This window comes from Hesperophylax consimilis, unplaced genomic scaffold, assembly GCF_061612785.1.
Source record: "Hesperophylax consimilis isolate HC1 unplaced genomic scaffold, BYU_Hcon_1.0 scaffold_35, whole genome shotgun sequence".
Lineage (NCBI taxonomy): Eukaryota > Metazoa > Arthropoda > Insecta > Trichoptera > Limnephilidae > Hesperophylax > Hesperophylax consimilis.
In genome coordinates, this window is record NW_028301265.1 from 1,144,319 (window position 1) to 1,168,638 (window position 24,320).

General features: G+C 32.4%; 1 protein-coding gene across 1 annotated transcript in view; it reads left to right on the forward strand.

Annotated features, from left to right (window-relative positions):
• Positions 1 to 24,320, forward strand: part of LOC149409137 (guanylate cyclase soluble subunit beta-1-like) — a 160,296-nt gene that overhangs the window by 100,544 nt on the left and 35,432 nt on the right. Inside the window, exons 6-8 of the mRNA XM_089650115.1 lie at positions 803 to 921; positions 9,734 to 9,886; positions 12,462 to 12,615. Of these exons, the coding sequence (XP_089506241.1) occupies positions 803 to 921; positions 9,734 to 9,886; positions 12,462 to 12,615 (426 nt within the window). The remainder of the gene's footprint in view (positions 1 to 802; positions 922 to 9,733; positions 9,887 to 12,461; positions 12,616 to 24,320) is intronic.

Consider the following 24,320-nt stretch of genomic DNA (forward strand, 5'->3'; position numbering starts at 1 on the left):
CATCGAATAACTTTATGTTTTAATGTTTTTTATTATTCTTTCTATCCTTTTCTTTTTTCTTTTGAAATCTTAAGTTGTAGAAAATATATATATGCTAATTTATTTAAATTTGCCTTTCCCAAAACGGGAATTCCTCTAGTTGGACAGTCAAAACATTTTCCAAATCTATTTAATAATAATAATAATAATTGGATAATTTGTAGAGCGCTGTTTTTGTGAAAAATCACCTCAGGGGCGCTGTACAATTTATTTCCTAGGATCTACATTTGTTATTTAGAAAAGATACCAAAACATACTTACCTGGCTAGTCACTTCCGACAAACACACTTATATTAAAAAGTTATATTAAATTTATGTATATATCCTGCACTAAACAATATTAATTGACTAAATTTAATCTTTCATCCGATATGAAAAGTGAGAGAAACAAACATTTCTGACACAAAATTAAAAGATGGATTTATACCGCAAAATAATAAAACATATACACACATCATTATATATAAACGTGCCAACTCAGAATATTTGCCGATTTATTTATTGTTTTTTTTTATATCATCTCAGTTTTACTTCATTTTATTTCAATTTATTATTTCGTGTTATGTTTTTATTGAAAATTATCTAAATCTAAATATAACATACCTACCTACAGGTTAGGTTAGGTTTTGAATGCTTTTATTTTCAAATTAATTCAGAGTGGTATGCAGACCTGATTATGAATTATAAATTTAAATGGGTTGTAAAAATTAAACTTGAAAAAATAACCGTTAATTGTTTGTAATAAAACCGTTATTTTTTTCAGATATTCCTGCTGACACTATTTTAGAACTTTTCGGGAAAATGTTCTTCGAGTTCTGTCAGGATTCTGGATATGACAAAATCCTTCAAGTCTTAGGAGCTACCCCAAGAGATTTCCTGCAGGTATAACATATTATTAAATTGACCTATTAAGCTACATTATGTTTTTTCATTTATATTCAAACAATAAAATAAATATATTTATTTAAATGGGCGTAAGCATTAAGGACCGAAACACGCCACATCCAGAAAAAACACTTATCTCAGTGACCAGGTCGAAGCAGTCGGATGTTTTTTTTTGTAAGTACGGCACTATAGTCCCAGTTACTCCCAACCGTAGGAGATTATGGCATTCACAATGTTGTGAGGTTGAAGATAGTAAGGACGGGAAAGGGATAGGGAAGAGTAAGGTGTGGAAATACCTAGCTATTCAGGTCTGGTAACGATACACGGCTACCGCCATTTCAAGCAACTTTTCAATTCTGAATGGTTGTCTTTCACCAAAGCAGTTTTAAGAGTATCTTCCACTTTGGAAATAGTTAAATAACACAAAAGCATCAAATAAAAGTTACTTGCGCACACCAGAATATGAAAGCGCGACCTTTGGATAGCTAGTCAAAGCTAGCTCCTTCGACCAAGGAGACCATCGATTAATGTGTGTTAAAAAGCTTGCCCATGTAAACGTTAAAAAAACAATACCGTTAATTCCACTCTCACCCCTTTAAGATTTTCATCCGTTCGACTACAGTGATATGCAGGTCCATTGTATTAATTTACAAACGCTTGACAAAATTATCTCTTTGTGCTATTTTTGACTCCTGACGAGTAGGCTTTGATATAATGAACGAACCCTTCTCACCAACCCCCATCCCCTAGAGTTCAGCCTTCAACGCTCAGCTCTCTTAACCGTCATCAAAATCTCATTATCTTAGTGGAATTTAGTGCGAACCTTTTCTCGCAGAAACAAGAATTAAATGGGACTCCGCAAAAGTGGCGAAAAAATGTATAACGGAAGTTCTGCGTAATATATCAAGTTTTTATTATTTAACACCCAACTCAACGCTTATCTTTCGAATCTTCTGTCTTTCGTTTTGTGGAATAAATTGCCTGGTGGAATAATCTTAAAAAATGAGGTTTTTCGAGAGCTGCAGTGAAAAGTTAACTTTTCATTCGATCGTTGGTCCCTTAAATAGTGATAAATATTTATTTGTATAAACAATTTATTTTTCGTTAACACTTTGAAAGACGCTACATATGCTGAATTTATTATAATATTAGGTGACATATAATAAGTATTTGTTTCAGTCTTGCCATGCCTTCCTTGGGCGTCCCTGACTTCAACCATTATCTTCTACATCGTAGATTCTTCTTACACCTTTTTCTTTGTTCATGACGTACGCCTCATTTTACCTCAAATAATTATTTGATTGGTGTCTTCTTCGGGCGTCTCCGACCTTTTCTATCATTGTTACTTTAGAAAAACTACATTATATCGTAATATTAAAAAAAAAGTAAAATCAATAACATTCTCTTCTTTCTATTTAAATTAAAATGTATGTTCGTTTGTTCAAAATCATAAAACTCCGAAAGTTATTCACCGATTGCTTTGCAATTTTGACTCAACATTGCATTCGAATATTTGACTCAACATTGCATTCGAATATTTGACTCAACATTGCATTCGAATATTTGACTCAACATTGCATTCGAATATTTGACTCAACATTGCATTCGATTATTTGACTCAACATTGCATTCGAATATTTGACTCAAAATTGCATTCGAATATTTGACTCAACATTGCATTCGAATATTTGACTCAACATTGCATTCGAATATTTGACTCAACATTGCATTCGAATATTTGACTCAACATTGCATTCGAATATTTGTGTGATCATCTTTGATAAGTAAAAACGGAAAAGCGACACGCGCTATTGTTTTTTAGCTGCACAGACAGACTGAGCCACAACAACGTTGGTACAGCTAGTTGTGATTTTTTTCCATTCCATTCTCCATTACACCTAGCGAGGATTACATGAAACTTAAAATATTATATATTTATAAAATTACTGCCGATTTATCGTCTACGAATTAAAAAAAAAGAGTGGTTGATTAATGTGTGTGAACCATAGACATGTGAATATTAGTAGACCTGCCCTAAGTGATTAAAAGCGTATTATCCCCACTCCCCATACCGATTCCATTGGAGCCGGCTGTGCTCGCGTATGGCCTCAAGTGAAATTTGAAAACGTGACGTCATCATTCTTGTGCGAACTATGGTCGAGGCATCATCGGTTCATTTTACGAAATAACACTGCAAAATGTTGAATTGTGATATGAAAACTTGTAAAAATAGATGTGAAAAGGAGAATAAACCCAATTGTCGTATTACATTCCATAAGTAAGCATTATTTTACTTTATTTTAAGCTTATTCACACCGTATTATATGGATCAGTTTTAGAAACATATACTATCACATCACAATGTAGCGATTCTCAAGTGTGCTCATCGTTGTTTACTGGGGTAAGTAAATTATGAAACATTTGTAAAAGTGTCTTAACTAAATACTCTGAAACTAACTACGACTCTGAAAATAGAAGCTGCCTTACTTTGCCGAATTTGGACTTCGCAAATTAGTTCATAACGTGGCGAGTAATTTGCGCTCCCATGTAAAAATGTCTATTCATTCAAAAGCAGATTTTACTTTTAAGAACTAAATGGTGATATTATAATGCGAGATGCCTATTTACTGTCAGATTGATTTATTGACGAATCACAGTCAGCCTTACCCCTTTCGTTCTTCAACAGTTGATTTTACCCCTCGCCATTATTTTCTCGTCTATTAATTCCTATGTCTGTGGTGTGAACATTGTTTGCAAAATTATCATCTTAAATACAAATAGATTAATTACACTGGCGATATTGATTGAACATTGTTTCGAGTAAGAAAAATTTATTTAAAACTTTTAAAATTACAAGTGGGGTGAGTTTAGGGATGTTAAAAATACATTCGCATTAAATTAGCTGTCGAAAAGTTTCGAAAGATTTTGTAATAAATTCTCGTATTTCGTTCGGGTTCCAGAAAGTTAGTTTGATTGAATTAAAGTCCTCCGGGGTATATTTATTTTACGAGGCTATTTACAAAAATACTTTTATTTAAGTAGTGTCATTACATTTTTGCTCCAAAACAACTATAAAAGAATTATTTTATAAATTTAATAAGTTATGGTTTAGGAATAGCGGGATTACTCAACGATATAGCGAAATACGTTTGAAAAAGTAGAAACGTTTTCAATAAGAAAATTGAATGATAAACAAATTTAAATAAACAGGAAGTTAAAAATCAGTTCTGACAAAAAGAAAAAAAAAATTGGCAGGCGGTTTTGGGTACCGCCGCCCCGGGAATAATATATTAGATAACCAAAACCCATGCCTTATGCGTTTTCTTACCTAGTGCGTAGTGGGTGGGATCGAGATAGTCTGGTTGAGGGAGACCTTTTGACCTCTCCATTCAGACTCTCTCGACCCATGGTCTTGCACCTCAGTGGGAGGGATTCATTCTTCACTCTTGGACACGTTGACCTCCAGAGTCCCAACTGCTCCCAATCATCTAGAGCCAGTGAGACTATGGCATCCCCAATTGGGGTATATTGTGAGGCTGAAGGTAGTGGAGAGAGGAAGGAGAGTAAGAGAATGGTGGGGAAGTACCAGACTTTTCAGATCTGGTCTTTGAAGTGACCCACCGCTGTCCCACCCCGGTATAGGTGACTTATGGTCACCCCTTCGGAGTTCTCGCAAGAATCTAATTTTTTTTAATAAACGGCTTTACAATATATAAAAGTGAAGTTAGACCTTCAATGTCCCCGCATACAGTGTTAGGAAGCGGTATGCAAGCGCTTACAGATAAGTAACTACAGTAGGTTGTATGATCAAATCAGATATGATATTATCAGATCTGGTCACGAAACACGGCTAAAGTCATTTCCAGCAATGTTTAATTTCTGAAAGATGGTCTTACACCAAGGCGATGTGGTGTACCACAGTATCAGCCGCGCTAGAACTTCCCACAAATATACCTTATATTATTTTAAATGATTAAATTATGAAATAACACAAGTCAATCAAAAATAAATTAGGTGCGCTCGCCGGGATTTGACCCGCGACGTTCGGATTGCTTGTCGAGAGCTCTACCTCTCGACCGTGAAGGCCGTCGTGGTTACTGTGAACGTCCTTCATTATTATTGTATAATATAATATAAAATAAAGAGTTTTTGCCAACAAGCCAAAAATATAAGTAAAACAGAATATAACAGTTAACAAAATGTAGGTAGGTAACATAAGTATGAATAAGTAACATAGAAATAGATAATTTGCTAAAATCATCCAAATCAATGATCATTTTTATAAAAACGTACTAAATTGTTGTTAAGGTTAAACGCAACGCTAAGCAAAAACAAGCGTATTTAAACAAAATTAATTAATTAACGCCATCTGTGAACACGTAGAATACAACGAGCGTTGCGTTTAACCTTAACAATAATTTACAAACTGGTCAGACTAGTTCGTGCATACGGCGATTGAAGCTTGCTAAGTTCGAATTATTGTTCAATACATCCATATCGTTATATTCGTTACCAAGATCATGTAAACGTTGTATTGGGGAATGCAAACCATAGTTGGAATGAGATTTATATCTACAGGGTTTTCCAATAAGAGGTTTTATTTTGAATAGATGTTACTTTTGAAGCTGTCATTTTTTGACATTTGACAAGTAAAAACTACGCCATTAATAAAAATGGAACGATACACGCTTCAACCACGCATTGAAATTATTAAAATTCACTTGAGTGAATCAAAGGCAAAACATCTTGAGTGATGAGGCCCATTTCCACCTCGGTGGCTTCGTCAACAAGCAAAATTATCGCATCTGGGGCTCGGAAAACCCAAGAGTTATTGTTGAAAAGCCTCTCTATCTTCAACGTGTGACTGTTTGGTGCGGTTTGTGGTCAGGCGGAGTCATTGGACCTTACTTTTTCGAAAATGAGGCTGGAGCAACAGTTACGGTTACAGTTAAGATTAATGATTTTTTATGGCCAAAATTGGATGGTATTGATTTGGACAACTTTTACTTTCAACAAGACGGCGCTACGTGCCACACAAGCAACGAAACCATTGATCTTTTACGATTGAATATCAAAATAACACCTCTTATTGGACAACCCTGTATAAAATATTATTGTTTATCTAGTTGTTTGTGTAAAACCTACATGTAGATACACTGTAGATACATGTAGATATATTAAATGCAGGAATTCACAACAATCGAGTTTAGTTAAATGGTCTGTATTAAATTATTAATAAAAAGGCAGTATTCTACTAAAGGCTGCATGCTTTGCCTCAAAAGCGTGTAAGACATAAAAGGCGTACATAAGCACTACCTTCTCTACCTTACTCACACACAAATTTAAATAATAATATTAAAATATATGAAATAACGCGATTATTCTACTGCGTACCGCAGCGACGCCAGCGCCCCACCGTCGCGACGCCGACGTGTCAAAAGAAACTAAAGACCTAAAGAGAATATTAATTACGATTATTTTATTTTTTTAATCTAAGAAAAATGACGCAAATGGTCATATTCAAATGTTGACTGTATTCTACACAAAAAAGTAAGTGTGTGCACTATGGGCATTCGAGGTAAGACTCGTTTGTGTTAGTGGCGAAAAAGGCGATGCCTTTCGGTACAAATCGCAAATGTAGCAATCAGTGACAACTGTTAGTGCCTTTATTAATTAATAACAATACACAATAATTAGTAACTATATGTTGGCTTTCTTTCACGTTATTGTGCGGTCGAAAAAATGTTAATTTATTAAATATCCACTAATTGGTTTGTCATATTATATTATGCACAAATGAAGAGGTTGTGTGGATATTTGATGGTTAATCCCATATAATAAATAATAAATAATAAATAATAAATAATAAATAATAAATAATAAATAATAAATAATAAATAATAATAAATAATAAATAATAAATAATAAATAATAAGTAATAAATAATAAATAATAAATAATAAATAATAAATAATAAATAATAAATAATAAATAATAAATAATAAATAATAAATAATAAATAATAAATAATAAATAATAAATAATAAATAATAAATAATAAATAATAAATAATAAATAATAAATAATAAATAATAAATAATAAATAATAAATAATAAATAATAAATAATAAATAATAAATAATAAACAAGATGCCTTCTGGGAGTGTTTCGTGATAATAATAATAATAATAACATGGCATTTATTTAGCGCAGTTTAGTGTCATTTAACAAACTTTAAAATGATAATTAGTGGTTCTTAAAATTACTATAAATACACTGTTTATACAAAGAGATGACAACACTTAGAATAACAATAACAGCAGGACAGGACAAAACAAGAATATTAAAACTAAAATATAATATAAAACAGGAGGCAGTTTGTGCTCAGAAATTAGAATCTTCTGATCAGACATTTTAAAAAGGTACAATAAGGAGACAACCGAAACAAAACAATTACCGAAACTTTTAGAATATGGCTTATTATAAAATATTGAAAAGAAGTTAAGATTTATGAATGGTAAGATTTTTTAAGTAATTTTTTTTTAATGCCCGTTTAAATTCAGCCAAATACTTGAAATTAGTAAGAGCTGAGGGAAGTCTATTACAGATGAGCGGGGCTGTTTAAATATGAAAATAATCGAAGAATGTGTACTATGGCCTCGTTCACTAGGGTGTCCCTTATATTTCAAAGTTTTTATTTTCTAATGCATAGGTCTTAGTTTTGTTCCTTTGCTTCTAAAACACTCGGATTTTTTTTTTCACCTTATTCGGAGCACGATAACCCGTGCCGACTTGCACCGAATCATGTTCATACAAGTTGCGCGGAAGTAGCGGCGCGCACTCGCGGTATCTGAACAATGTTCACTCATTGTTTATCTTGTTTTATAGGTATTATAGGTTGTGGAGGATCTCACAAAAACAACCTAAACTCAGTAAAAGTTTCGCAAAGAATTATCATAATAGTAATACTTTTAAAAAAATTCAACTTTCTCAACAAAATCAGTACAAAAGCTGTTTCCAGTACCAAGTGTCAATGACATATTTAAGCAAGCTTCCATTATCCAAATGTAAAAAGAAAAAAAATACGCTAAAAGAACGATCATAGTAAACGGCTCGATTTGACCTAGAAAGTTCTATTCGACGATTACTAACATCTAGATCTGCTGACCTTAGAGAAAGCTGTCTATTGGTTAAGTTTTGTCGGACATATAGTTCCAATATTATAGGCTGGTGATCCAAATATAAGCCCGATCGGGCCTATATTTCCATTCAAAATGTGTTTTCGAAATTCAATCGTGATGAAAATCTACGATGTCAGGCGGGTTTAAGTGAGACGGAACCCTGGGCGGTTGGGTTAAATTGAGCATTTGTTTCCATTCAATTTTTTATAAGAAAAATGAATTATATTTTACATACTTGTATCTTTCTAGGTCATATATACCTAATCAGAAAAGAGGAACTCTAGTGCCTGATAAGGGACCCACGTTTCTTACTTTGGTTTGGTTTGACGGGTCGGTGGCTGAGTTGGCATCGCGTTTGGGTCCCACCCAGGCGTAGTGTGTTCAATTCCTCGGCTGGCTAAGTCCTCCATCACAACACAAGCAAAGTTTTCCGCTTACTGTGGCGATAGTAGAATATTTTCAAATATTGTTAGATTCTTCGTTACCCGGGAATATTTATATATTTATAAATATGTTTTGTACCAAATTTACATTGTTTAATTTCATTTATTTGTTCTTATTAGTTGATAATACAGCGCAATTCAGAAGAGATCATTTTATTTTTGTTATGCCTTAAATATAATAGTTTTGCGTTTGTGTTGTTTTAAATTTATGTGTATTTAATAATTGATTTCCATTTTTCATTAGAATTCTCAATATTCTCTGATATTTTTTTATTTTTATATTTTGATAATAGAAGCTTGCTTAAATATGTCATTGACACTTGGTACTGGAAACAGTTTTTGTAGCGATTTTGTTGAGAACGTTGAATTTTTAGTATTACTGTTATGATAATTCTTTGCGAAACTTTTACTGAGTTTAGGTTGTTTTTGTGAGATCCTCCGCAACCTATAATGCCGTTAATAAACAAGGAGTGAACAAGGCCATAGTACACATTCTTCGATTATTTTCATATTTAAAATATTTCTAAACCTATCAAACATTTAGACATATCAGAAGCATTAATGATAAAACCCGAATACTGCTCTCTGTCAAGAGACATTTTAAAAATATTCTGAAAAAAAAAACTACTGTCACTTAATTAATCTCACAAATATCCTTAGTTTTCCATAACTTCCTTTCTTTTTTAAATTTAATAAATTAATATATTATCCTTCACTACTATCAAAAAAAATACTACAGCAAACATACATTTATGTAAAAAGAATTATTTAAGTACCAACTAACAACAACATTTTTGTACACTCCCCTTCCATACACAAGCAAATGCTTTCAATGGAAGAGTAGTAAAAAAATACAAGATGTAAAATGAAACATAGTACCATGTAAACATATTATTAAAAATAAAAAATAATTACAAAAAAAAAAAAAAAAAAAATTTGTATTGAAGGCACTTCTAGTATTATGTCCCTTATTTTCTGGTTAATCATAACTTACTTCGGCTAACGTATCTTAGAGATTTTTAGCAAATGTATTGTTAATCAATTAATTTGCTTTTTTTCCTACTGCCTGGTATAAAGTTCTGTGCACGTCTAATCTAGGGCCTGCCACTTATCACACAAAGTTTCCGGGAATTTGCTTACAGTATAATAAATGGGCACTAGTGTAATAAGGAAGTGTTGTTCTAGAACCTGGATGCTCTCCACGACCACCTGGGAACACTTTACCCGGGAATGAGGGCGCCATCGTTCCGCTGTACGGAGATACCCGGAGGTGACCTTATACTGCACTACTACTCCGACAGACCTGGATTGGAGCATATTGTTATTGGAATTGTAAAGGTAAACTCAACTAACGATCTTTTCTACAATAACAATTTATTATAAACAATAATTATTAGCCTCAAACACCTATACAAATTGAAAAAATCTTCCGAGAAAAAAAAACATGCCGCCGACAAGAATCGAACCCGCAACATTCTGATTGCTGGTCAGCTGCTCTACCATTACGCTACTTTCTGTAATATTTTACGATAGGCATATTTAATTGTAATGAAATTAAACACTATAACTTAGTTTAAACCACAACATTTTTTTTAATATTAAAACCCTTCAGGATTTTTTTTATTTGAGCCCAGCTTGTAATGTTTCCTGTGTATTTCAAATTAGCTATCGTCCATTTTTTTTTTTATAATTTTCCAGAAAAACAAATACTATTTTAGAAGCTATATAAAATTATCTTTCCTGTGTAGGTATTTAAAATAAACACTACTATTTCTAAATATTAAATTTTTAATATGAAACATGTTGTCAAAATGCTTACCACGTTTTATATTTTTTCTCCAAACGTAGAAAAATTTGACCGAACTAGATTTTCCAAAAATACATATCGGGAATTTAAAAAAAAAAACACTGTCACTTCATTTTTACTGAATGTTATTTTAGCGTCGCGGAATATAATGTTTCCCTTTTTCTATTTTTAGGGTTTTATTAATGGCTTGAGCCAAACTTGGAAGAATTATTATTTCCCTTTCTAACATCAAATCTAACACTAAATGAAACAATTTCATTCTTAATACACTAAGGCAAAAAAAATCTGTACTTGTGTATATTCTGTTTTTGCGATAAAAATACCAATAAAATCTTATTTTATAGGGACCTACGTACCTACTAACCCAAAACAACCTAAATATTCTTTTCACCATTTCAATCTAGTTATATTGGTTCTTGGAAAGTAAATTAATATAAATCCAACCACTTATCCAACCTTTTGATCAAAATTTTTCGAATATTCAGGATTTTTTGCAAGTTATTAAAAGCATTCCTACCCACCCTTAAATATATTTGTATTGAGATTTTCTTGAGTGGCTTCATTATTGGCTTATTCGTTTTGCAGGGTGAAACGTAATTTTAAATTTAACTTTCATGTGGAACTAGTTATTGAGTTCCATTTTCCTGCTTCATAAAACCCAGAGCCCTTTAAGACCCGCATTCATTCATCCCTTCCTGAAACCACTACCTTAAGGCCCCTTAATAACCGTTCAAAGTAGGTTTGAAAGGGAGATATGTAAATACGAATGTTAGAGGGAGCGCGCTATTATTATAAAAAGGTAATAATTAAGCGAAAATGAAACAGAGCAAACATCTCTCGAGAAATGCATTAGTTACATTTAAAGATACACTATCAATTTTTTCATGCCCATAACATATTAAATAACAGAAAAAAATGTGTTTTTAATAATTTTCGGAGTTAATTTTTCATATAATTAACGTTTCGGGATAACAAATGTGTAGATATTATCCTCAAAAATATCTTTTTTTCTTTTTGGAACTCTGAAACTTAAAAAGTGAACCAGAAAATTATTATAAATCGGTAGAAATTGGGTATGCGAGAGCCGAATAAACAGGAATGCTCTTCTAAGGCGGAACATCAAAAATAATTGAATTAAAAAAATAATAATCAATTGATGATTAAACATTTTCAATTTCCTATTTACCTTACTATCTAGTATTTTGATACCCTCCACACAACATTTCTAAAGATTCCAAAGTTATAAAATAATTGATTTTTTCATAGTGAATTCAAATGAATCCTCTTTAAAATGATGTAAGCATGTATTTATTTGTCATAGACAGGTTAACTTAAGACACTTTTTAACATTATATCCACACAAGAGGCCCTGAGGAAAATAATTTCCCTCAGCGCCTATCATCTTTAGGGGTGCTGTGTGTTTGGTATTTTTGAGGAAAGGAAGAGTGAGTGTTGGTCTTGAAAAGATCCATGTTGTTTGAGGGACGTAATATAGAGTTGAACTCAAGAGGGTAGTAAAACCCATTCTTATGTGACGAATGATTCCCATCTACGCACCGATGTAATAGTGAGGCTAGTTCTTCGGAGCATTTTCCATTGAAATATCGGTAAAATAAGAACAGCATCACCATCTATCCATCACCATCACCATCATCATCATAAGCCTGTGCTCCAAATAATGTTAACTATTTGTTAAGATAGGGGGATGTATCATATGGACAGCGTGCGCTCCCCGTTTCTGCTTACTCAGGACACGTTGTTACCTTCTATTTAGTCTCAATTGACTACTGAGCGTAGCTAAGTCCTATATTAGCTCGACCACTTTGCATTTCATCTGTCTGTAAAATTGTTTGATTATCCGTTCAATCCTATCAAGATGGTAGCCGTGTTTGATAATACCTTTTTATTCCCCCAGAGCGCGTGAGCGACTGTTGCTTAAAGAAGTCGTAGTAATCAACATTATGCGATGTCTTTGTTGTCTTTTTCTTTGTCTTTGTCGATGTCTTTGTTGTCTTATCTTGTCGAAGGACTTTTTAGAGTCCTTCCATGTATTTTATGTTCAGTGGTTTACATGCAAACAATAATAATATGACTGTTTGTTTGTAGACGGTGGCCAGCAAACTACACGATACGGAAGTGGAAATCAAGATCCTGAAGACCAAACAGGAGTGCGACCATGTGCAGTTCCTCATAACCGAGACTTCCGGTCCGGAAAGGGTGGCCGCTCCGGAAATAGAGGAGATTGGCACTCTCTCGTTGGGTAACTACACTTATATATTTTATGTACAGATTGTATCACTTTGCAGGACAAATTAATATCGTCTGAGAAACATTTGGGGAGTAAAACAATCCGTTCTCATTGACAAATATCATATGTGTACAAATTGATGTTTTAAAAATAAAACCTTCTGTTTTCACTGTATTATGCAGTAAATGATGTAAAATATGTATCATGTAAAAGCCCATCAGGGCGTTTAAATTAATTAATAAAAAAATGTTGGGGAATTTGAATTGGCACTATGCAGGTATTTTTAAAAGTATAATTAACAACCTTTTATACTTTTTTTATTATTTTTTAAATTATAACATTGTTACAGTAATAACATATGGCAAAAACAAAACAGTGAAACACATTAACAAGGATTCTACGCCAATTAAGAGAGCTAGCTCTTGAGCTTGATGTAGGAGTTTTTTTCATAATTTTACATTTTAGTGTACAGTGATACTATAGAATAGTGTACAGTAAATATAATCTTAAATACTAGGATGTTGTTACGTTAAAAATTTATAATATGGCATGAAATGAAGTGATTGGTGATGTTATGGTTGTTAATTTTTTTTTAAATATAGTTTGATCTTTGTTTAAATGATACCAAATGTGTTATTTTTTTTTATTTCTTCGGGAAGACTATTGAAATATTTTATGATTTTTTTTTTAAATAATTATTGTACATTTATTGTGTTGAACGTAGAGGAATTTGAATGTTATGCTTATGCCTTAACGATGTAAGTTTAAATTTGTTTATTAAATTTTCTTTGAAAATTTGTAATATTGAATCTTTTTTATAAAGTACTTCAATTTTTGGTACTTATATTTAACTATGTTGCTGAAGAAAATGTTGGTTGTTTTTTCAAAATTACTCTAATAATTACTTAAACTTAATTAAAACTTATGTGGCAAAAATTAAAGAAATCACCTACACTAATAAAAACAAAACAAACACATTGGATGAAATCGACACCGATAAAGGTATACTCTCGTTCAATAAAAATATACATCAACTAGTAAACTACACAAACAATTTTTTTACAAACATAGGCTTGAACATAAACAAACACTCAAATTCTAAAAGGAAGAAATTTGCACTAAGACCAACCACTAAACATGAACTTACACTAATTTTATCTAAATTCAAATCAACATCTTCATCTGGAAGTAGAATAAATGGACTTCATCTTCATCTGGTAGTGGAATAAATGGACTTCATCTTCATCTGGTAGTGGAATAAATGGACTTCATCTTCATCTGGTAGTGGAATAAATCAACATCTTCATCTGGTAGTGGAATAAATGGACTTCATCTTCATCTGGCAGTGGAATAAATAAATCGAATCACAATGAAACTAATTAAAATACTTACAAGACTAACTTATTGAACCGATACTCTTGCTAACAAAGCACATTTCCATCACAATTCAAAATAGGGACTATCACACCAATTTTTAAATAAGGTAATCATAAAGACATCAATAACACTGGTCGACATTTATTTTTTTAAGTGCAGTCCCTTAAGCATAGCTAATTTTTTTATATGTATTTAGTATCCATAAACACGAAATGAAACAAAAAAAATTTAATAGGCCAGGTTTTTTTATTATTTAACAAAGTTTTTTCACACAATTCTTCCATAGTATGACGGGTACTTACTTAACAAAATTTCAAAACTAATTCAATTTAATTTTTTTTGCTCCTGATTTGCGCTTGTGAGTATCTTGAGAGTCTCTCTGCAGGGTCCAGCAATAGTCTGCTAGCATAGATGTACTCCACTTTCCTTGGTATCGCTTTTCCATAGCCGCAATGTCCTTGTGAAATCGTTCGCCGTGCTCGTCACTGACATCTTCCATATTTTCTGGGAAAAAATTCAAATGAGAGTGAAGGAAGTGTATTTTTAGTGACGTTACATCCCATATTTTTATAGGCCATGAGCATTTCAGACACAATGCTGATATAGTCTTCACTTTAATGACTTCCAAGAAATATCTCAACAACATTCGAAGGCTGAAGATTGAAGGCTGACCAATCGGCTAGCTCGACTGGTCTCAACACAGTTATAAAATTCGGATCAGTCAAGACCTCCCTTATTTGTGGTCCCACGAATATTTCTTCTTTAATTTTTCCGTCGTTGATCTTAGGAACGTTTTGCTTTAAGTAAATCATGCCATTTCCATCCTTTTACAAAAATTTTCATCAAACCCAATTTAACGTGTAAGGGTGTACGTAAGATATCTTTAGATTTTACTAAGGGAGCATGTTGAACATTCTTCGTGCCAGGTTTAAGGTGCTTTCTAGTAGACCAGTCCTTGGTCTTTCCTGTCTCTGCTGTCCCACTCGCACAGAAAACCACAATACTTTGTGTATCCCGCTTGCAGTCCTAGTAGGAGCCCTATTATTTTGTGATCACGACATATTTTCCAAATTACAAATTTATTTTTTGTTAACAGCAGCTTCATGTTTTCATAGTTCTCTTTCATGTTTGCAGCATGAACAAGTGGAATGGATGGTCAAAAAATCAAAAAATCAATTATAAATCACGAATAAATATAAATTGATACACATTTTAGTAAAACTTAAAACCCATAAAAACCTGACATGATAGAAAAAAACTAATCACATATCTGAAATCAGCGTGAAATTTCCTGTCAGATTTGGCTACTTTCGTTAAAGGGACAAAAAATGTGTTGACCAGTGTAATCATAGACCAATTACAATTCTAAACACTTCATCTAAAATCGAATAAATTAAAGACACTTTATAAAAAATTACTAATTTTTAATTATGAATATTTTTTAAGAAACACTTAAAATTATTAATCCGGTTAAAAGCAGGATTGCATGCCCTTGACGAATGAATTGATAGGTTTCCTAATAAACTGTTGGTAAACTTAAAATCATAATATTTCCGCATTTCGTCAGAGTATATTATCAAAGCAAATGCAAGTTTATGAACACGTGTTCCGACATTTTAAGAATTTACTGAAAGTTTATCAGGAAACGGCTTAACCTGATTACCAATAATTAGGTTTTTAATAAATTAGCAATACTCATTTTTCTCCGTGTATGCCTAAGGTACCTGGGTTCAAATCCTAGATGTGACTGAATCTTTATTCTGATTCACATTTTTCGCATGAGAGTTTGAAAACCTATATAACTCATTTGCAGACAGGAAGATTGAATTCAATTAATTTTGTCTTAAACAATAAGACCGAATTAGTTGAATTTGTTAATAATGAAGGTCTAGTAATGAAAATCGTCATAACCTCTCAAAATAATGGCATACTTTGTCCCATATTACATTCCGTAATAATATGTAAATTCCATTTGATTATTACGTCCCGCATCTGGGTAATTTACCGACCAGACATTTCATTTACGTTGTGTTTTGTTAACGCCTGAAAATACCTTAAGACGAGACAATACCCTAAAACAAATCTAGAATCTTAACGACGTAAGTGAAGCAGCCGTGCACAAAAATATGCGACGCGCGTCCCTTGTGTATTGCTGTTTAGTTTGCCCTATCAAATCTCTAAAGTAAAGTGGGAATCGTAACGGCAAAAACAATATTCGGCGCGCGTCCCAGCATAATGGACGGTCCTACGGTCGACTTTACCCTAGCAGGCCCAGAAAATCTATATTTCCGTGGGGTTTATTTTAATTATTTCTAATAAACGTATTACTAGAATCTAAAATGTTTGTTGAGGGATCTCCCAGAATGTTACTAATTCATCATCTAGAAAAATTAAATTGGATATTTACCGCTAATTTTAAAGTTGAGAAACGTTTTATAAAATTTACAACGGTTTTAGATAAAATATTTTAATTTTAAAATCCTGTTTTAAATAATTTTTAATATAAATGACTTACATCCGTAGAGATCCTTCTAGAAACATTTGATATTTTAGTAATACGTTCATCAGAAATAATTAAAACGTGAGCGTCGAGGAAACCCCCGTTATTAGAGTCTTATTTCGCCTTAAGGTGACCTTTTTCTAATGACAATATTTCTCATTCGTGGTTGTGTTGAATGATAAATAATACTACTGCGTGTTTACAGAAAGCTGTACATCTCATTTAAATAATAATTCTTCTCTTTCTTTACAATCTCTTTTTGGTATCCCCGAATTACACGTATTACGTAATTTCCGCTATACATTTGTCTACCCCTCAAGCAATCTTGAACGTTTTTCTAAAACCTTTATTTCTTTTTTACGGCACTTTAAGGCACTTTGAAATATTAAAGAAAAACTAGTTAGAAATAACCTACTGAACATCTTAATTGTTAAATTATCTGTTAAGGCGATGCAGTACGTCATGTTATATTTTAAATTGAGCCGCTATCAACAACAACCCTTACGTAGATGACAATAAGGTTTAAATTCCCGCTTAACACCGTTTTGATTCATGCAAGAAAAAAACATGGCCAAAAAATGCTCTTTATTTTATTTTGTGGATGTTCAGGGATAAATATTTAATTTTTTTCCGATGATTTTATAAATAACTTAATTTACCACATTACACAATAAAATAATAACCGAAAATGGGTTCGTAAGTAGGAGATTTTGAACTTTAAAGCAGTTTTCATAGGCCTATACATTATTTTTTTCTGGGTTTATAAAAATACTCGATTATTTCAAGGTCAAGATGTATTCTATTCGCAGTATTTAATTAAAGCATCTGAAACATTTCTAGGCGACCAAATTTTCAAACCAAAAACACATGATTTTATAAATTCGTGCTATATATAATAAAGCTATCCGTTCACTGATGTGAAATTTTCATCATACTGTCTAGAATTTCTGTATCTTCACAAATATTGATTGATCAGATTTCAATATTATTAACATCATGGCCTAGTGATTCTTCGAAATATACTATTAGAGACACGTGGGGTTACCGTAAGCAGTTTTTTTACATCAGGATTTTTTGTATTAAAAAGTTTTACATATTTACTCCTTTTTTGTTTTTGTATAATATTTATTATTAGGGTATATAAAACAAACACAAAAACATCATACGGTTCATTAGTCAAAAAGTTGTATTCAAAGTTCACATGCATATCGATTGCGTGTACTTGACCCATATGACCGGGTAAGCGTAGGCATACCGCAGTGTAAATATTTGCACTGTACTTTTAATCTGCTCTTTGATGCATTCATATTCATATAATTACTATTCCTTTCTCACAAATTTAAATAACTTATTCCATATAATGCTGTCTCAGTTAAAGTCACAAGGAGGAAATCCATAATTGGTTTTATTTTAATATAAAATACTTATGTACAAACTGATTAAATGTAAACTGTCGATTTCCCGAGAATGAATAAATAAAATTACCTATCCAGATGTTTCCGTTATCTAGGAGTACTTCAACTATAAGAATCAAACACGAAATAAAAATTGTTTTTTTTTTTTATCATAAACAAATGTTTATAAGACAAGGTTTTATGCATAGCATAAAAATAACAAATAATTATAAACAATAATTAGTCGTCTGAAATATCAATACAAATTGAAAATATCTCCCGAGTAAACATAAATGCCGCCAACGAGGTACTAGTTTATATTGAATTATTTGGTGGGTTGGAAATAAGCCGACATAGCTCAGTGATTTCAGAGCACCTGACCGGACATCAGAAGGCACGGGTTTAATTCCCGTTGGCGGCATTTATTTCTACTTGGGAGATTTTTTCAAAACATGTTACCAAGTAATATTTGAAACAAAAGACCAACTAGATTCAGACGCATTCTGAAAACATGAATCCGCAGTAGAAATATTTAAAAAAAACGTTTAGGAACATCAACCTACAATTTGGAAGGTGGGTTTGGGTACCATTTGTTGGATAATCAACATCTCTACCATAGGCCACCCCAAGTGGTTTGCTATGTTTGGTGATTTAGTAGGTGTGCACGGTTTCATTGGATGAGGAGTATTCAGGATTGCCACCAAAAGTTGATAGAATTGTCATCAACCACCAGTTTATCTGTCGAGTTTCAGCTCGATCGGATGTCAGGAAGTGGGTTAATCTCCCCTTTTTTCATTCATTCTCTCCCGAACACAAAAGAAATTTTAAAAGATGTATCAAAAAAAAATTCTAATATTACATTGACAATTCAAAATATGAGAATCGTCTTTTAGAGCATAATTGGTTAAGTTGTTTTAATAAACCTATTAAATATAAAATATCAAACTTTTCTAAATTTATTAATTTCGTGCCGTTTACAATATTGTTATGCTCTTTTGCTCAACATCATTACATATATCTAGGGAAAACATACTTCAACAGCTACCCCAAAATATCAGAACAATCCAAAACGATAAACACCTACTAAAAGCGATTAAAGAGAAGTTCAATGTAAAAACACCTAAATGGTGAAACTATCTTGTTAATTAATTATAAATTTACATTTGATTTTTTACTCATATTTATTTAAATATTTATATTTCCTTAAATCATAACTACAAACACTAAATATTCTTCATCTTGATGCTAACTACCCTTCTAGACACAAACGCCAGCTTCTATAGAAGAGAAACATTAAAAAAATAATCAAAATTATTGAAAAATAATTTTATGAATTACTTTAATTAAGAAAAATAAATATACTCATTAAATTGATTCATTATTTATTTATTTAATCGTTATGTTATGTACTAACTTACGTATAGGTAAATGAATACAAAGCACTGGCTGTGCGAGTATAATTGCAATCACTCTTAACGCCAAAACAATCCGACTTTGTCGCCCATTCACATGTTTGTTTCCGCATCACACTTTGCGCCTGTCGAGTGTTGTTCCATACGGAAAGCCATGGCCCGGGATATCACAAGCACTTTCCATTAGCCCACTTTGACTTGAAATGTTTGCCGACAATTACCTTCCAGCCTCCTCCCTACATTTACAGAAGCAAACACGGCTTACATTGTGAGATTTTGAATGTCTGCTCTTTCTAAGCAGAGATGGAAATGCGTTCTTTGAAAGTAGAAGTTGAAAAATGCTGCAAAATAAAATAGTAATGTTGTGATTTAAACGGCCTGGAGACGATCAATATCAATTTTCAATAATCAGATCAATTTACGAGTACGTCAATAAATTCGATTCGCAGTTAAATATTTCCTATTTTCGAAGGAAGCAAATACTTTGGGGTGTGACATATTGAATGAAAAAAACATACACTTAGTAAGACACCACTTTATTTTTGAATCAATAACGATAGCCAACCGGGTTTTGCTTGTCCCAAGCTTCATCAGGGAAAAATATCAACTAAAGCTAATTAGATACAGGTTATGAGAGTATCTGTATCTAATTAGCTTTAGTTGATATTTTTCCCTGATGAAGCTTGGGACAAGCAAAACCCGGTTGGCTATCGTTATTGATTCAAAAATAAAGTGGTGTCTTACTAAGTGTATGTTTTTTTCATTCAATATGTCACACCCCAAAGTATTTGCTTCCTTCGAAAATAGGAAATATTTAACTGCGAATCGAATTTATTGACGTACTCGTAAATTGATCTGATTATTGAAAATTGATATTGATCGTCTCCAGGCCGTTTAAATCACAACATTACTATTTTATTTTGCAGCATATATAGGTAAATGAAAACAATGAGTGAAAGTATATATATATAGGTAAATGAAAACAATGAGTGAAAGAGATACAAAACAGATAGAAAGAGATGCAAATAGAAAAGGTGGAGACAAATTATTAAGGACGAGGAGGAGGGAGGGCGGGGAAGGAAAGAACAGTTTCAGCGGCGGAATATATATGTATGTGCCTGTATCTAATTAGCTTTAGTTGATATTTTGCCCTGATGAAGCTTGGGACGAGCGAAACCCGGTTGGCTATCGTTATTGATTCAAAAATAAAATGGTGTCTTACTAAGTGTATGTTTTTTTTCATTAAATATTTCCTAGTTCGAAGCGATTAAATTGAAGCGATTGACTTTTGCGACTTCCCATTGATATTGGAGAATGATAAATATTTGGATAGACACTGCGGACTGATCGACAATATTTCCTTCAATTGCTTTACCTTCTATCTTTTTTCGAACCCTTTAAAATTCGTTTTTTATCACAGAACGAGATTTTTTTTTGCTTATAATTGCAGTAAATCGCGATTTTCCAGATTTAATAATTTCAAATCATTATAGCTGTTTCCGCAGACGTCCGCAAAGAAACTAGAGTGAAAATATTGACGGGTCGATTTAAATTCCATCTATGGTACTTCAATGCACAATTTTAGAGAATTCTCTACCTGAGGGATTCTGGCTTTATCCTTCTGAGTTTCTCTTGCGTATGCTCAGAATAAACTATTTACGAGTCAGAAGAAGTGTTCACATTGCCACACATTTCTTCAAACTGATTCGTGGGTGGTTTGAAAACTCAGCTATCATGGAGAGCATTCGTTTCTATGTAACCGATGGTTATCTTTATCACCGACAACATAGATTATTCTATCTACCATCTTGCATGACTAACTTGACAAACGGTCATGCCGGTAGAGAGAGTAATCTTGCTGTTGATCAGAATCGATTCGTATATCGACATATTTAGAATCAGTTAGACTGCTTATGAACGGCATTTAAAGTATGTTTATTTACTTATACTTCTGCATTATATAAATTATATGTATGCTTTATAATATGTTATTTAAATATCATTTTGTAGTTTTTTTTAAATAATAACAGAATATTGAATTGGATTGAGTCAATAGCCAAAATCACATTGACAATTGACAGGTGCGGTAGAGGAAGTCTGGGAAGAACCAGGCTGTGATGTGGCTACCAAACTCGACTAAAACCAGTTCAAACAACAATGATATTGATTTTGAATGGTTGTTTTTAACCATGAACTGAGAGCATCTACCACTTATTACACAAAGAAAGAGTTCAAAAGTCAGCCGGCCGATCTAAGGAAACTTGAATAATGGACTTTTCAAAACTCCATAACTCATAGGGTAAATTATTAAAAGAGTTGAAAATAGTTGCATTTACCTAAAAAAATATATTAATAAAGTAGAGCAAATTTCGATAGTTTTTATTGCTTGAACAAAGACACTTTCCACGTTATGATTGCTTTTTTATTGTTAAGACATTGGCAAAAGTATTTCCGGCGTTATAAATTAAAAAATAATATTTAGTACAATTTCGTTAGCCAACTCCTGTGCGATTTTTTCATATTTACGAGTACATCAATAAATTACCCTCTTTGTAGGTTTGACACTACTCCCCTGAAACTCAAGGCATTGAGGGGAGTGCGTGGGGTGAATGGTGAAGGAGAGGCAACATTAAATAGATTTGTCTTTGCGTGGGCGTGAACGTGTTTATCGTTTGTTAATTGTAGTGGCAACACTGACAACCATGCGTTGTTTATTTTACATTTAAGGAAACTGAATATTCATATTTGCAAGTGCTGTTTATTATTTAACCATAGGTACAAAAAGGTAAAAACAAATTAACATGAACTCCACAAAGGAGGCCCCAAGAAAATAATTTCTCTCAGGGCCCATGTCATCTTTGGGGATGCTGTGTGGAGAGTAAGTCGGTACAAAACTTTAATGCTTGTTTTCTCAAAACATGCGATTATAGAGTGTAATATGTCCGTTAAATTAGTTGAAGCATTTTACGACAGATAGCACTGGTCGCATCCGAACAGTTCCGATGACTGCCCGAACCTAGCCGATCGTAGGTAGGCGGTTTACAAGGAATCTCAATCAATGAAAGATTAATCGTAATTTAAAAGACATTACTAGTGTACCCACGATATGTAATATAAGTTAAAAGAGTTATACAATATGGGTTGCTGTTTCGATTTTACTCCTACGTTGAACATTATATAACTTTTGCCGCTAAATTACTTTGAGCCGCAGAACGAACTTGTACTTGAAACTTTAAATGAACAGCTTTTGATAACATATTGTACAACTTGAGACCACATTGTACAACTTGAGACCATATTGTACAACTTGAGACCATTACCTGGCTTTCATTTTCAACCGCAATATTAAATGCATTTCCTCTTGTTTGTGGACCCAATAATAATTATATTTATTTATTGCAATCAAGTTTAATTTGTTGAATTTCAATTAAATTTAAAGTTTTATTTCCTGTATTCAAAAGATTCACATGCTTCTATTATCGGTCTATTAAAATATTTGTGACAAATATGTAATATAATTTCTTGTGCATCTTTATATTAAATTATCAATGTTCTGTAAAATACCCAATTGGACGTAATAACGGTTTGTTAATTATAAATGTGCTTTACAACAGCTGTTCATGTTCATTTTTATAAAAATGGTAAACAAACATACTTTTACTACGTTATTATATTAATATAATTGACCTATCAAACTATTTTGTACAACTTTCAATAAATCTTTATATATTTAATACTCATTCTTCATATTGCATCGCTATATTAAATTAGTTACGATCATTAAAACACCCAATCTGACGTTATAAATATTTTCTAAATACAAACATACTTCACAACAAACTACTTATGTTTATTTTTTATAAATATAGACAGTTACTACGCATTTCTCTGTAAGTACTCTCGTAGTAACTTAAATACTAATTTCGTGCTCTTACTATAATATAGAGGGTCTGCCAAGGAAATCGAGTGGTTTTCAAAGAAGATTTATTATATTTATAAATATTTTTATTTGTGACAAAACATAGTGTATGTTAGGAAGTCTTTAAACTCAGATGTTGGTCATTTACATTTATTCATAATTGTAGCCAGTCACGAAAACTTTGAGAAGCGTCAATTAACATCTGACGTGGAATCCGAACGATTTCTTCCTGGATTTTCACGTTGAGATCTTCAAGGCAGTCTGACCTGTCGACATATACTCGGGAGTTGAAATATCCCCACAAAAAAAGTCACATAAGCTTAGAGCAGGTGAGCGAGGAGGCCAGTTAATATTGCCATATCTGGGGATAAGGCTGCCTGGAAACGGAACCCGTTAGACAGCCATTGAATTAGCTGTGTGTGCAGTTGCACCGGTAGTTTTAGATAAAAATCGGTTGATTTTCACAAATTTCAGTTGATTTTCACAAATTTAGGTTGATTTTCACAAATTTAGGTTGATTTTCACAAATTTCGGTTGATTCTCTAATAACGTCGGTCGATCGATAGATTTTTTCCGAAATCGGTAGATCTACCGAAATTTCGGTAGGAATGGCATCACTGACTAGGTTCCGCAACAGCTAAACTTCCCACTCTACAGACAACATATTAACAAATTGTGCGGTTCCCGTGAAGGTTGTTGTTCAATTATACAGTTATTGAACTCTTTTGTACGATTTTCTATTGTAAATTGTATTGTACCTGCTTATATAGTTCGTACTCAGTTTATTATGTTGTGTACTAAACAACTCTTATTGTACTCCTGAACAACATACGAGTACCTATAATAATGCGTACATGTAAAAGCCTTCAAGGCATGAATAAATAAATATCATTATTCAATTATGGGCATGAATAAATAAATATCATTATATCATTATCATTTTTCAATAAAAAACTAATTACTTTTTAAAATTTCTTATTACATTGAAATTACTCGCATTATTACGCCTTATATCTGCTTTGCTTTCTAATGAATCTTACAGACCTTACATTTTTTAACTTCCGATTTAGTTGTCCGGGTTAAATCTTCCCCAAAGGAAAAACTTAACCCTCCCA